The sequence below is a fragment of the Alosa alosa genome, chromosome 3 (assembly GCF_017589495.1).
Source record: "Alosa alosa isolate M-15738 ecotype Scorff River chromosome 3, AALO_Geno_1.1, whole genome shotgun sequence".
Lineage (NCBI taxonomy): Eukaryota > Metazoa > Chordata > Actinopteri > Clupeiformes > Clupeidae > Alosa > Alosa alosa.
Genome location: NC_063191.1, coordinates 4,376,357 through 4,392,131, shown reverse-complemented (window position 1 = coordinate 4,392,131; position 15,775 = coordinate 4,376,357). Strand labels below are relative to the sequence as shown.

The 15,775-nt window shown below is 40.1% G+C and overlaps 1 protein-coding gene across 2 annotated transcripts; it reads left to right on the top strand.

The window, feature by feature from the left end:
• LOC125291690 lies at positions 1-15,640 on the top strand. Of its 2 annotated transcripts, none has more exons than XM_048238522.1 (10): positions 1-116; positions 1,385-1,462; positions 1,817-2,176; positions 2,368-3,444; positions 4,553-9,795; positions 9,983-10,208; positions 12,320-12,543; positions 13,498-13,758; positions 14,461-14,567; positions 15,033-15,640. In XM_048238522.1, exons 2-10 carry the CDS (start codon positions 1,406-1,408, stop codon positions 15,248-15,250), a joined length of 7,773 nt encoding a protein of 2,590 aa, XP_048094479.1. In that variant the 5' UTR covers positions 1-116; positions 1,385-1,405; the 3' UTR covers positions 15,251-15,640. The 2 variants fall into 2 exon arrangements, with proteins under 2 accessions (XP_048094479.1, XP_048094480.1); XM_048238523.1 differs by having other exon boundaries at positions 2-116; positions 1,817-1,996.
• The last annotated feature ends 135 nt before the right edge of the window (positions 15,641-15,775 follow it).

Below are 15,775 nucleotides of genomic sequence, written 5' to 3'. Positions count from 1 at the left end.
ATTCACTGCCTTGTTGGTGTTCTGGGCATGGCTAGGGCATGGTACAGCACAGCACAGTACAGCACCAGCGCCTCCAAGGACCCAGTGCTTCAGTTTAAACCCAAGAAACTACACTTGTGAGTATACTTCTATTTAAAAACACACAAAGACACAATATCAAAATACAAACACACTGCCGTCTCTATATTTTTTGGCTCAATGTTATAATGAGCAGTGCAGTATCCACAAAATACAGAAAATGCAGTTTTGTTCTGGTTCCAATCCCAGATAACTACTGGAATAGTTATTTGAACAGTGTTATAATGATCAACCTTGTGGGGAATAGTTATTTGAACAGTGTTATAATGATCAACCTTGTGGGAATAGTTATTTTAACAGTGTTATAATGATCAACCTTGTGGGGAATAGTTATTTTAACAGTGTTATAATGATCAACCTTGTGGGAATAGTTATTTGAACAGTGTTATAATGATCAACCTTGTGGGAATAGTTATTTGAACAGTGTTATAATGATCAACCTTGTGGGGAATAATTGTTTTAACAGTGTTATAATGATCAACCTTGTGGGAATAGTTATTTTAACAGTGTTATAATGATCAACCTTGTGGGGAATAGTTATTTTAACAGTGTTATAATGATCAACCTTGTGGGAATAGTTATTTGAACAGTGTTATAATGATCAACCTTGTGGGAATAGTTATTTGAACAGTGTTATAATGATCAACCTTGTGGGAATAGTTATTTTAACAGTGTTATAATGATCAACCTTGTGGGGAAGCTGTGATGAACCATTTCCCTTTTGCTATATTTAGGATAGGACTCACTACAGTAATTTCCTGTGTATTAGCCACATTGTGTAAAAGCCGCAGGACAGTGTTTCATGCCAGGTTAAAGAAACAAAAACATATTAACTGCCCCTGTGTATTAACCTCAAAGCTGAGGAAATTTTTCAAAATCAATGTACAGTATAAGCCATGGCTAATAGTTGGGAAATGACGGTACTCACTATATTACTAATGTTAAGGACTACTCTGTGCTGCAGGGTGAGAGACTTCACACACACAAACACAGATGCACCCATACGCATATACACTCACACACTGTGTCCCTCCCTGATTAAAAAATGTTCCATGTGTTTGTGTTGATTCACGTTTGGTAAAGTTTTAAATCTTTGATGTGCACAGCTTTCTGTTGGTGTTGGTAGTTTAGCCGGTTTGGCAGTTGTGTATTGTTTGGTTTGCTGCAATTTAACACAACTTTCACTCATCACAATGTTAGCATAAACTGTCATTTATCCCCGCAACATTAACATATAAGGCCACTAGGTAACCACAGTGTAATTTTCCATTCATCATTTGTATTATCTGTATGACATTCATTATAGATTTCCCATCCAGAGTGAACCATGGGGAGTAAATATCCATTCAAGGACACTGCATGGCATTTCTGCATAGAAGCAGAGGTAAGCGCTTATGCAGGCTACAGTTAAGATCTGGAATCATTGGACTTTATTCTATGTCAAATATGTCAGTTGATCAGTCCAGTTCAAGTACACAGTTCTTGTGTGTGAACAGTACAATGTTCAAGATCAATTAATATAAAACATGTATTGCTATATCAATCAGGCACACACAAGAAACCAATCATGCATTATTGCAGGCCAAAGGGAAACCTTAACATGTGTGCAGCATGAAATTTAATTTAATTTATTAATCTAGCAACATGTATTTGTTTTTTTTGATTAATTAATTAATTAATTGATTGATTGATTGATTAATTGATTGTTTGTTTGTTTGTGTGTTTGTTTGTTTGGCAGTCGACCTCTGACCTGAGACAATGCCACATATGTAAACTAAAACGAAGAGAACAGAGACGAGAGGAGGAGCGTGAACAGCAGCTGAGGCGTGAGCAAGAGTGGAGAGAACAACATGGAGGACAAGGACGTCAGCGGAGACAAGAGGAACGACCAGAAATGCAAAGGAGAGGACAGTGGATGGTAGAGTATCACAGCACCACCCAACCTACACAGACACACTCCAAGGTGGAGCATCACAGCACCACCCGGTCTACACAGAGACACTCCAAGGTGGAGTATCAGAGCACCACCCAATCTACACAGACTCACTCCAAGGTGGAGTATCAGAGCACCACCCAACCTACACAGACTCACTCCAAGGTGGAGTATACCCGACCCAACTTGTAATGAGCTATATTCAACGTGCTTGTGTTTGTGTGTCCCTTCCCAGTTGTCTTAGATACTGATTGTTATCCGTCTCTTTTATATGACATAGCATTATATTTATATTGCTTTGACAACAGTGCATATGACGAGATATGCTAATAAATGTATTTCTATTTGACCAGCAGAGACGAGAGCAAGAGTGTCAAGAACAGTTGAGCCATGGGCAAGAACTAAGAAAACAACAGAAACCAGAACACAAACTAAGAGAATCTCAAAGATTTGAACAAGAGCTAAGAGAATGCCAGAGACATGGACAAAAACCAAGAGAACGCCAGAGATGGGAGCAAGAACTGCATCGACAATCAAATGAACTAAGAGAACAACTAGAACACCTGAGACTGCATAGAAGAGCACAAGTACAACAGCTGCAACAAGAGCAACATGAACAACTGAGACATCAACATCACAGAGAACAGCAAAGAGAACAGCTGAGACGTCAACAGGAGTGGCCCACACAGGGAGCAGAACAGCTGAGACATCAACAGGAGTGGCCCACACAGGGAGCAGAACAGCTGAGAGATCAACATCACAGAGAACAGCAAAGAGAACAGCTGAGACGTCAACAGGAGTGGCCCACACAGGGAGCAGAACAGCAGAGACATCAACAGGAGTGGCCCACACAGGGAGCAGAACAGCTGAGACATCAACATCACAGAGAACAGCAAAGAGAACAGCTGAGACGTCAACAGGAGTGGCCCACACAGGGAGCAGAACAACAGCAGAGACTAACGCAAGAGCATCATGAGCAGCGTACAGGATCGGGAAAACAAAAAAAATCACTAAGACAAATGAAAGTACTAAGACATCCGATGAATCAAGACCAAGAGCATCAAGAACAGCTGAGATATGAGTCAGAACAACTGCATATAGGAGCACAAGGATTAAGCGAAGAGCTTAGACAAAGAGAAGAACTAATAGAACAGCAGAAATGTGAGCAAGACCTAAATGAGCGACAGAGAGGAGTGCAAGAATGGGAAGAACAGCTGATACGAGGACAAGATTGGGAAGAACAGCTGCTATTAGGGCAAGAGTGGGAAGAACAGCTGATGCAAGAGCAAACATGGGAACAACATTTAAGACAACACCAAGAGTGGGAAAAACATGTGAGACAACAAGAGTTGGATGAACAGCTAAGACGAGGGCAAGACTGGGAAGAACAGCTAAGACGAGTGCAAAAGTGGGATGAACAACAGGAACAACAGGTGTGTTCATTCACTTAATAGAAAGTAATAGTCCTATTACATCCTACATAAACAGACTGCTCGCTAGAGGCCATAGGAACAAAAATACATTGCAACTCATTACATTACACCAGTGGTCCCCAAACTTTTTCTTCCGAGGGCCAGCTCACTATGCCTGGCTCTAAGAGAGGGCCAGAGACTCGGAGTATATCAGTAACCATAAATAGCTTAGCGCTGTGAACAAAGGCAGTCTACCTTAGTTGAATATTCCATTACATTTAATCTATAGGCTATTGCAATTTAATACCATTGTTATCTGTGTTTATATTGCCATCATGCCATATCAGTGTAAAATGTAGCTCAAATGAAATAATACTAATAATAGCATTCTCAAAACTATAAGCAGGGAGTCCCAAAAGTATATTTTGAACTCTGAACTTTGCATACACAGCTCAAGTTGTGAACAAGCAATATCCTACAAATAATTTAAAGTCTCAAACTATGAGTTTTATGAAGTGGTGGCAGAAACATCTGAAATGACCACCATTCTAACTTTCACTCATCTGATGAGAACTTTGTGAACTCTGTATGAACATTTGAACGAGTGAATAAAAAATATAAATAATTATACCAGAAAGTTCCAGAATTATGACTTGAATAGAAGTTAGTTAGTTATTAACAATTAATTGATACATTTTTAGAATACTTTGAGCACTGATTCAGTCAGCAGGTAGGCCTACTATACATTTCATTCCGTTTTCGATGGCAAATGCGAAACAGCGCCAAAACAACCACCAGTGGACAAAAAGAGTATTACATGTGTACTGTTAAGACTCGCCATAGAGAATGAATGGGGGAAATTGCGGAGGTTATAGTTAGAAGATGTTGTACTCCCGTGCGGGCCGGATCCTATATACCACAGACATGTTTTGGGGGGCCACCTAAAATGAGGTGGCGGGCCGTAGTTTGGGGACCACTGCATTACACTGTTTATGTCTCCACATAATTCATACAGTTCATTTCATAATTTGAAATATTTTGAATGGGATTTTTATGTAAAGGAATACTTATTTTAAACATGATTGTATGACCAAATGATGTTAATTAGTATGTTTTCAATGTTATACAGCTTCTGGTGGGACAGATGTTTGATGTCCTCCTGTCAGAATTTGATGTCATTGAAAGTGAAGATGTTAAAGTTCAGAATCTGGAGAAGAGGATGAAGGTTCTTCAGAATGAGCTAATGATTCAGTATTTTGGAGGGGATCATCTCCCCTATTCCTCTCTGTTGGCAATAGACCAGACTATAGGCTCTGAAGACCTGACCCTTATTGAGCAACTGAATGTGGTCAAGGCCATGCTGCAGCTGACAGTGGATTCTGATGATGATGATGATGATGGCTTCTCCCAACTCTCATTAGGTAGGGAATGTGACTTTCTTCTCAGTTTACTGACATATTTATTAAAGGAAAACTCTGACCTGGCTGAGAAGATTTTCTACAGATTCACTGCATCTGAATCACCGCTTACATCAGAAAGCAGTGTTATTCTTGGCCACATCCTATTCAATAACATCTGGACACCAACTGAGATAATCACTTTTCTGCAAAATACTACAAAGAGCCCAAGGGACCAAGTCACAGCCATTTTGGAAACTGTGCTAACGTACAGACTGAGCTATGATTCTGCTGTAAGTGCTATCAATGAAGCAAAGCCAGTGTACTACCTACACCGGCAGGCGGGGAAAGAAATGGATAAAGACATTGAGACACTGATTAGTGAAATGAGAGAAGCAAAGTACCCAAAGGATGTGCTAACCATTATAGAGAATGTGCTTAGATATGTTAAAAGCGAGCTGCTCAAAGTGTCTGATAAAACAAGATTAAGTAAAGACCAAATTTGTGAAGTGAAAAGCATGATATGCTCAATGGATTTTCATAATCCTGACATTGCGTGTCTCTGGAAAATGTGTGTATCAATGTCCCTTGCTGTAAGGGAGTGCAGGACTAGAAGACATTGGTGGAATACAGGAGGACTCTGGCATCCTGATGCTGAGGTCCAAGGCTACGTCCCTAGACTTACTCAGCTGGCATCCGTCCTTCTACTGCTGTTGCCACGGGCGAGAGGAGAAAAGGGCTGTCTCTTAGAAATAGCCACAGGAGAAGGAAAGACATGCATTTTAGCCATGTTTGCTGCAATACAAGCCATCCGCGGACTTAAACCAGACATTGTGACAAGCTCTCCTGTCCTGGCTGTCCGTGACCACAAGGAATGGTGTGCCTTTTATTCAATGTTTGGTTTGACATCAGCTGTGTTGCGAAATCATGAGCATGCATACGAAAAGGACATAGTTTACGGAACAGTTGTTGACTTTGCTGCGGACATATTGAGACAAGAGTTTGATGATAAAAAAACCAGGAGAACTAGAAAGTTTGACATGGTAATTGTAGATGAAGTTGACCATATGACACTGGACAATGGAGATTCAACAACATATTTGTCTGATGACGATAGTGGTCTGATGCACATAGAGCAGGTGCTTGCGGGCATTTGGGCCATGGTGTCCGCATGTCGACAAATAGAAATGCAAGAGACTGGTGAGATCCATTGGATCACTGCACCCCAGCTCTTCTACAAGACTGCAATGTCTGCTTTGGGTGTCTCTGAATCTGAGGACTTTTCCACCCTGGATATACTCCAACTTGGAGTGAAACTTGGGTTCTACTCACAGAATGAGATTGATGAGTTGGTGCAGGCTGAGCATAATATGGGAGATGAGGATGCAAACCAGGACTTTAGGGATGCTAAGTGGAAAGCACTGGAGAACATCATGATCAAAATCGGACCAGACCAACAGTATGAAGTACTGAGGGAGTTTGCAAATGAAGTGGGCAAAGGTGACTCGATTGAATATTTCTCAGTAGTTGACAATAAAGCTGCTGTTTATGAAGACATTGTATGTCCAAACTTTTCAAAGGATGAAGTCAGACTGCTTCTCCTTGATAAGGGCTGCGCATGTCAAATAATACCTGAAAATGATTTAATTTCCTGGACTGTTGACAATGTGAAGTCAAAAATAAAGTATTCAGACCAATGTGATCCAAAGAACATTGATAAATTCAGAGATTTCATTGTGATTCCAGCTTTTCTGAAGGAATACACAGAGCAGCATTTGCGACTATTTATCCAAAAGGCGCTTACGGCCATTGTGATGGTGGAGGGCAGGGAGTACATGATCGAGAAATCCTGTGAGGGTGACAAAAAACAGGAGGGTGACCGTGACATTCATCAGTATGATGCCATCATACCTGTGGACATGTCTAATGGGGTGCTGGAGAAGAGCAGATCATGGCTGGAAGGCCTCCAGCAGTTTTTGGAGATGAAGCACCAACTGGCCATCTCACCTCTGACCACTATGACTAACTACATGTCAAACATCCACTACTTTCAAAGGTACCTAACAGGTGAAGGTGTATTTGGGGTCACAGGAACATTAGGAGGTGATGCTGAGAAAGGTTTTCTATACCGGCATTATGAGACGAAGAGCTATGTGATGCCAACCCACCGCCGAAAGAAGGTGGTTGAGATCCCAGCAGTCCAGGTGCCAGGAGGAAAGGAACTGTGGATTCAGAAAATCTGTGAAACTGCATGGAAAGTTGCAGACAGAGGACAGGTTGTTCTTGTTGTATGTGAGGATATCAATACAGCCAATGAACTACACAGTGCAATGAAAACCCAGGAGAAACATCCAATCATCATGTACACAATCAGCGGGAAGCATAAAATTGAGCAACAAGCATTCAGCGAAGGAGATATCATTATTGCTACAAACCTTGCTGGACGTGGGACAGACATACAAGTCCAACCAGAGGTCAACAGATGTGGGGGTCTCTTTGTGCTTCTGACATATTTTCCAAACAGCCAACGTGTAGAGAAGCAGGTCTTTGGACGCACTGCCCGCAAAGGAAACCCAGGCATGGTACATATGATCCTCAACCAAGAGCAGCTTCAGCCTGCGTACCAAGGCCAGTCTGTTGATGTCATGAGGCAGCTCAGAGAAGAGCGGGAGCTGCACCACATACACTATATGGAAGAAGATGAGCTCCGTGTCATTCACTTTAAAAGAGAACTGTTCTCAACATTTTGTGGATTTTTAGAGGATTTCCGCAAGAAGTACACACACACAGAGAGGCTGAGTTGTCATGACATGAACATAGATGATGTTCCTGAGTGTTTCAAGAGCTATCGTAATAAATTTGATTATCACCCTGCAGTCAGTGCACTGAAGCAATCATGGGCTTTATGGCTCAATCAACATAAAAAGAGCATCCGCAGGGCCAAAGTGGACGAAGACATTTATGAGTTAATGCAAGATCTTAGAGGACAGTTAGAACACAGGAGTAACTCACTTCTTCGGGGGAAAAGCACTAACCTCCATGATTATATCAAGCAGGCAGCAAGCAGAACTGACCTGCACCTCTTGAATAAGAGAGTAAGTTATGGAGCAAAGGCATACTGGCAGTGCACTGCTGAATGTGATCAATTTTACAGTGCTATAGCTCTTTATAACAAGGCATATGTTGCCATCAACCTCCGTGAAGACGGCTACAAAGCCGAGGCAGAACAGCTACTTAAGGAAGCACAGGGTTTAGTTGATGTGTTTCTGATGGAAACAACAAACACTATGATTTTCTGCAATCTCTCTAGACAAAATAGTTTTAGATCCCACCATGAAAATGCTAACTTCTTAACACAAATGCAAGTAAGGATGAATATCTTTCAATTTTGGAAAAATTACATTGAGAATGCGCTGGGCATGCTAACACAAGTTCTGGCCAAAGGAGAAGATGCCATCACAGAAGAATCCTCCGTATCCCGTCTCCTGGCAGAAACCGATTTTATCACAGAAAATGAGCTTGAGAAAATGCACCAATATGGTTTAAAAATTGTATTTACCATAGAAGAGAAGCCACAATTTTCCTATCAGGCTCTCATCTGTGTATTCATCGGTGTCCTGCAAGTGGTAGCTGGTGCACTGGTCCTAGCCTTTACATCTGGTGCGGCTACAAATTTCGGTTTGGGTTTAATCAGTGAGGGGGTGTCGGACATGATCAGCGGCATTATCGGAATGGTTACAGGGAATTTTAGTTGGTCCGAGTGGGCCGTCTCCAAGAGTATCAGCATTGGAATATCTCTGGTCTGTGGTGGAATTAATGTTCTGTCCTCAGCTCGCATTGGGGCCAAGGCCATAGCAAGTGGTGCCAAGTCAGCAACATCTATTGTAGTGAAGCAGGCAGCCAAGCAAGCAGCAAAGTATGCCATTCAGGAACTAGGGAAGCAAGGAGTACTTGCTGCTGTGAACTATGCTATGGATAAAGGGTTCAAGGCTGCCTTTAAAAAGATATTTAGGACGGCGTTCAAAAATAAAGTCTCCTCATTACTAAGAGCTAACAGAGGCCTGGATGAGGCTCTCGCTCATTTAATTTGCCAGGAGATTCCAAAGGAAGTGATCCAAACAAGGCCAGATGAATTTACAATTGACCCCCAATGTGAGAAGAGGCTTGAGGAATCAGTCACACATATGTCAACTCAGGTCATCCCAGAACTAGTGACCGATCTCACAAATGTACGTACAGTAATCAGTGTCCTCTCCCAAGTGAGCCATTCTGCCTTGCGTGTTCTGGAGAGACAAAAGGCATCAGGGGTATTGTTAACCGTCAGTAGAGTTTTGCTTGCAGCCGAGTACACCACATCAGTTATTGAGATGGTCAAAGCAATTCCAACAGAAGGCATCATAAACGACCAACTTGTTCCTCAATTACTGACACAGATGGACAATCAAAAGCACGAGCAGTATGTTCCAGATGGAAGACAGGAGTTAGAAGATGTGAAGCGTCTTAAACAAAAATTCATCCACACAATTGCCAACAGTGTGTCTGAAGCATTAGTTGATGCTTTTGTGGCACACATAACTTCCATTGCTTCTCGAACTACTGGTTCAATGGTGAACCACAAAATTGGTAGATGTGTTGAGAATGTCCTTGGTAGACATACAACAAAGCCATTTTTTGATGAACAGAAGAAAAATCACAAAATGAGAATGGCCTGCCAGGCACCAGCTAAGTCCTTATCCACCAATGAGAAAAGTGAATTGTCACACTATGCAAAGGGTCTGAGCAGCTCGGAGAAACCTGCCACTGGGCTTGATCTTCACATTCTCACAAAGAGTGACATGCTCGATGGCAAAGGCATCCGCATCATTATTACCGATGAACACGGAAAACCACTCTCTGAGGAGCGCTACCAAGGGAAAGATAAATCAGCTGGAGATGTGACACTTCGACTAGTTAAGGAAAAGGACACATCACAACAGTAAGCCCTTTTAACACCTTTTTGTTATCAGAAAATGTATGATCATAAGATATGCAGTATGAATGTATTTGATTATTTATGATCCCTGTTACAACATGTTGATGTTTTCCTACATTTTTACGCTCAAAAAATAAATACATGTTTTTGTATTTAATCCATCCCTAAACAAAATAAAATCTTTCCACAGGAGAAAGGGTGTTCTGCAATCTTTAAGTCGAAGGATCCGTGGTGAACATCAACCATATAGTGGCCATTTTGAGGTTCTGAATGCAGATGGCACATTTAGCCAAGTTCTTTCAGATGGACAGAACTGTTTATTCCATGCTGTTGCTCAGGCAACCAGTCATGGCCGAAAAGATGTCAATGATCTACGAAGAGACGCATCAAAGCTTCGTAGTGAGGTACACCAGGAGGTAAGATAGTGGGAGGTTGATGCCTGCCTCGTGAACAACTTGATATCAATACTGTTCAGGATTCTTGATGTTCATTTATACAATTTCATGTTCCCTTTTTGTGTTTGGTAAGAATTCCATGAGTAGTATATTACCTAAAAAGCACTGGCCAATTGTAGAAAGCTGTGGATTATGGAAAATGTTCTGTTCCAAAAATTTCTGTTCTACGGAGCCCAGGAGGTGTCATTGCAAGATATTCTTGTGTATCGATATAATGTGCGCTCATTTTAGGCCATTGTACACTCGTATTACTACATTGTGCTCTCAATTTAGTAAATCGTGCACACATTTTACTAAATTGTGCCAAATTGTGAGAGCACAATTTAGTAAAATGAGTACACTATTTAGTAAAACAAGCACACGATTTAGTAAAATGTGCATACAATTTAGTAAAATGTGCGCACATTTTCAGGATATATACCAAAAAATATCTTGCAATGACACCTCTAGGGTTCCGTGCTGTTCCAATAGTCCTATTCTGGTTTGTTCATGATATGGTATATGAGATACAATATGATTTTCATCCACTGGTGACAGGTGGAATGACATTGATACGACGGAGTATTAGGGCCACACATGAAGAAAAAAATATTTTTGCCATGACGAGATTAAACTCGACATGTCGACATTAAACTCAACATTTCGAGAATAAAGTTGAAATATCATGTCGACTTTAATCTCGACGTGTCGACATTAAACTCAACATTTTGAGACTAAAGTTAGAGAGAACGACCGCTCGGGACGATTGAAAGGGAGGACGAATGAAACATTCCAGTTTTCTTCAAGTGCAACAATGATTAGACATAGGCCTATATCATGTGGACAAAACATAGAACATACCCAGATAGCAAAGGGGCGTTGAATCCACGTTGAATCAACCTCCGCCGCTTCAAACAAACGTGGATTCAACACCCCTTTGCTATCTGGGTATTAACCTCCATTGCTCAGCCAAATACTTTCCTGTTAGGTCCTTATCACGGAGTTACAGGCGATAAATGCGATGGTCAAAAGTAAACGTCATTAGCGGTTTATTTATTGTAGGCTATTATTAGAGTGTTTTTCATCTAAAGGTTCAACTTCATGCTTGCACTAGACTAGGCATACTAAGTGCTCTCCCCAATCCTAGACTTTCACATTGCTTGTTTGTTTGTAATGGATGCAAAACAGCCTATTGCTGGAGGGACGAAGCTATCCTCCCGACCAGGCAACCCCATGTAGCCTATTCTACATGCACACGCACACATAGTGCATACATAAAGTACATGCACACATATTCCCTCACGGGATCAAAAGAGTATATATACTTAGGCCTATACATATCTGTGTTAGCCTATATTTATTGCAGGTGAGACATGGAAAAGCAGTTTTAGAAAAATTAGTTTTGCCATGTTAACCTGTGGAGAGTGATGGCTTGTGGGTCATGAAGGGAAGTTATTTGGATGTGCGGTGGCCTTACGTAAAACAGACTGAAATATCATTTTGTATAGAAACATTATATCATTGGATGTATTATTCTATATAAATGGCATAGTGCATGGTATTCCATAACAGCGAGATACAGCGCTTCACGATGACGGCAATGAGTACCTAGTTAACAGACAAATCTATCTGAATATCTGCAAGCTATCTGAAATAACACCTATTTGAAGCATATTATTCATGTCATATATTGTGTGTTAGTGTAGGCTACATAGCTTAAACTGTAGGCTATGTTTAAACTGTATTTCGAGTTTAATGTTGGCATGTTAAAGTAGATATGATATTTCAACTTTATTCTCGAAATGTCGAGTTTGATGTCGACATGGCGACTTTAAAGTCGACACATCGAGATTAAAATCGACATGACATTTAAACTTTATTCTCGAAATGTCGAGTTTAATGTCGACATGTCGACTTTAAAGTCAACATGTCGAGTTTAATCTCGCCATGGCAAAAATATTTTTTTTCTTCATGTGTGGCCCTAATACTCCGTCGTACATTGAGGCTGTGTGCACACAATGTAGTTTGTTTTGTATATAATTTGTTATGGTGTTTTATAGAAGTGTTCCAACATCATTTGTTCCTCCACTCAGATCCAACAGAACATGTCAAACTATGCTCCTCTTCTGAAGCTGCAAAGAGGATATGAGGAATCCTGCAGGAACCCAGGACTTTTCACCATCAGTGGAGGAACAAGGCAGACAAGAAGGGAAGGCAGACGCAACTTCATGGAGGCCATTAACTCTAGCCCCTTATCAAATGAACAACGAGAGGAGTGCAAAAACCTCCATCTCGGCCTGGTTGGAGAACACGGAGAGTAAGGCCTTTTTTTATCAATCAAACCGCTTTCTAGCCAGCAAAAAAAAAAAAAAAAAAAAAAAACTGGAACTGCTTACAAAAACAGGAATCGTTTATTACCAGAAATTTCACTCGTGTATCTCATCTTGGTAAAGTTTCTTTATCAATTATTAATCAAATCACATCAAATTAAATAATGATGGACAATCAACACATTTGCATATGTCATAATGCATATTTATTATAAGAAATATATTCAAACAAATTGAAGAATAAACTTTAAGTTCTTAACACCTCAAACAATAAACATTTACATTTAGCAAACACTTTTATCCAAAGTGACTTACGTAAATTATTACAAGGGCCATTGTCCCCAGAGCAACAAAGGCTTGCTAAAAGGGTTACAACGGTGTAAGCTGGGAAAAGAACCCATAAGTTTTCAGGCTACTGCATGCTAGCCCAGCTCCTTAGCCACTATGCTACTGCATGCTAGCCCAGCTCCTTAGCCACTATGCTACTGTATGCTAGCCCACCTCCTTAGCCACTATGCTACTGTATGCTAGCCCAGTGCCTTAGCCTTAGCTACCACCACCCAAATGGCCTCAACTTTAAGTTGCAACATGATTTGTGTTTAATGTGAAAAAGGCAGCAGTTTTATTACACAAAGAACCACTGTTACTACCTCTACTACTGCTACCAGGATTAGTATTGGTAATAGTAATAGTAGTAGTATTATTGGTAATAGTAATAGTATTAGTTGTAGTATTATTGGTAATAGTATTGACAATAATAATAGTATTAGTTGTAGTATTATTGGTGATAGTAATAGTATTAATTGTAGTATTATTGGTAATAGTAATAGTTGTAGTATTATCAGTTGCAGTAGCAAGAGTCATGTAAGAATTAGTATGGGTAGTAGTAGTAGTAGTAAAAGCAAATGTACGCATATGCTAACAAATACATGTGTGTTTAGTCTTACAGGACGTAATCAACAGCCTGGAGATAACCAACGCAAAAGGGAGGCAGACCACATACCACCCAAAGACTGCTACAAGAAAGTCTCAGAGATTTTGGCCAGAAACCCACAGTTATCGGAAGAATTGCAGAAAAACAACCCAAAACTTTTTGAAGAATTGAATAAGTCCCCATACTTTTTACTCTGCATGAAGGTCCGTAAAGAACATCATAGACAAGCCCTCACTACTGGCAATAGCACGGAGTCTCAGATATGCAGGTATGTAATGTGTGTGTGTATGTGTGTGTGTGAGAGAGAGAGTGTGTGTAAAATGCACCGCTCTTTCCTAGCTGAAAGAGTCTCTCCGAAATGTTATGTTTTTTGAGGAAACCTTGGAATTACTTTTACACTGTTAGATTTTACAGTACAGTTTAATGTTTTCACTAATTAAATGCTATATGAATATGGTAGTGTGTACATGGATGGTGTGACTATGACATGACAGGTTGCATCAGGCTGATATTCTGATAGCTTGGTTCAGGGAATACGAGGAACCATTTTCAAACATTAATTGGCCACCCATGACTTTCATCCCATTTATAACCTTTCAGATGTGCTTGAAAAGACATTGACATCGACTCTCCAATTATGAATGCAGGATCTCTGCAAAAAATAATACAATTAATGAGTGAATGAATTAATTAATTAATGGAGACATTTTTCAATAGATCTCTGTTTCTCGAGGTCACTGAGTACTGTTGGTACGGAAAAAAAGAAAAATGAAAACAGTCAGATTTCAAAAGGATTTCTCCTTTAATACAAAAATATTGTGAAGGGAACAATGCCATGTTAACTGCATGTTTTAATGTGAATCTAAATGCATGTCCAACAGCATGTTGTGTGTGGATAAGTATGTGATTGTCTTACTCCCTTCTCACCAGGGATTGTATGTATTGTAAATGAGTGTATATGTGTGTGCAGGAATGAGATGTCCCAGGCCCTCAGTAAAGGAGACGTGGAGACAACCCTGAAGATGTCATTCATAACGGCCCATCCAGAGACTTCACAGTGGCTCAGACAGGATGCAGGTAATGTAGATATATTTGCTCTCTGTTATAATATACGTATCTGATTCAAAATGTAATGACAAAATAACTGTGAAGGTTAAGGTGACTCATGTACAGAATTTTTCATGTACAGGGTTCGATTTGTGTTCCACACACCATTACACAATGGCACTCTCCGTTTACTTGTATCATGTTAATAGTAATTCAATGCCACGTGTCACATGAGAGACATCTAGAATCTGGCTACTTTGCGTCCTAACTTCAATGGCCAAAACACATTATGTTGCTATGTATAAGTGTTTTTTTTTTTTTCAAATAATAATAATAAAAAAATTAAATAATGTTAGGCATCCTTTACATAACTCCATTTTGAGATTATGTCATTCTAAACCGAAGTGGACCAAGATGCTGTGTGTATCATGATATTGGCTCATCACAAATGAAATGTGAAAGGTCAACTCTAATTTACTTATTTTGTCTCTTCAGGAATACAGCGGCAAACCCCTCACAACACCCAGCCCAGGGTTCACAGCGCAGACTACTATCAAGTGGGCTACAGGCTGATGATAGATAAATACTATGACAAAGGCCTCATTGACGGCACTGTAAAGGACAGACTTAACTCCTGGGTAAACAGTGGGGCATATAGGAGTCGAAACACACAGGAGTACAAGTCTTTAAAGACGGCCATTTCCAGGCCATGAATCCCACTGAAAATGTGAAAATTTTTTGAAATTAAATAGCACATGCTTGTACAGTATGAAATAGTGCAAATTTCCTCAGTGCTAATACTAATATATTACACAATGTGTGTTTTAACACGTTTTTGTTTTGTTTTGTTTTTTGCCTCAATGATGACTGAACTCAATGAATTTGATTGAAATGTCCCTTAAGTATTCTGCATTACTGAGTGTGGATTATATTTGATCTGCACGTTGTATGTGGGGGTTGTAGTGAAGTAGTTAAACAAGCTAAGCTTCCAAAATTAAAGCTTCAATTTGTTCAGTCACTAATAAATGATATAGAACTGGCCTGGAAATATTCCATTTGTATGATGCTTTAATCACAATACAAAATAAACATACTCGACTTTGTGAAGGGACAAAATAATCTTTGATTTCCCCCAGGAACCTAATAATGAGCACTAAAGAGGTGTGGGATGCTGCCCTCCTGTTTGGAAATGTTGAAGATCACGAAATGAAGAGAATATAAGAAGCTTGAAGATAAGA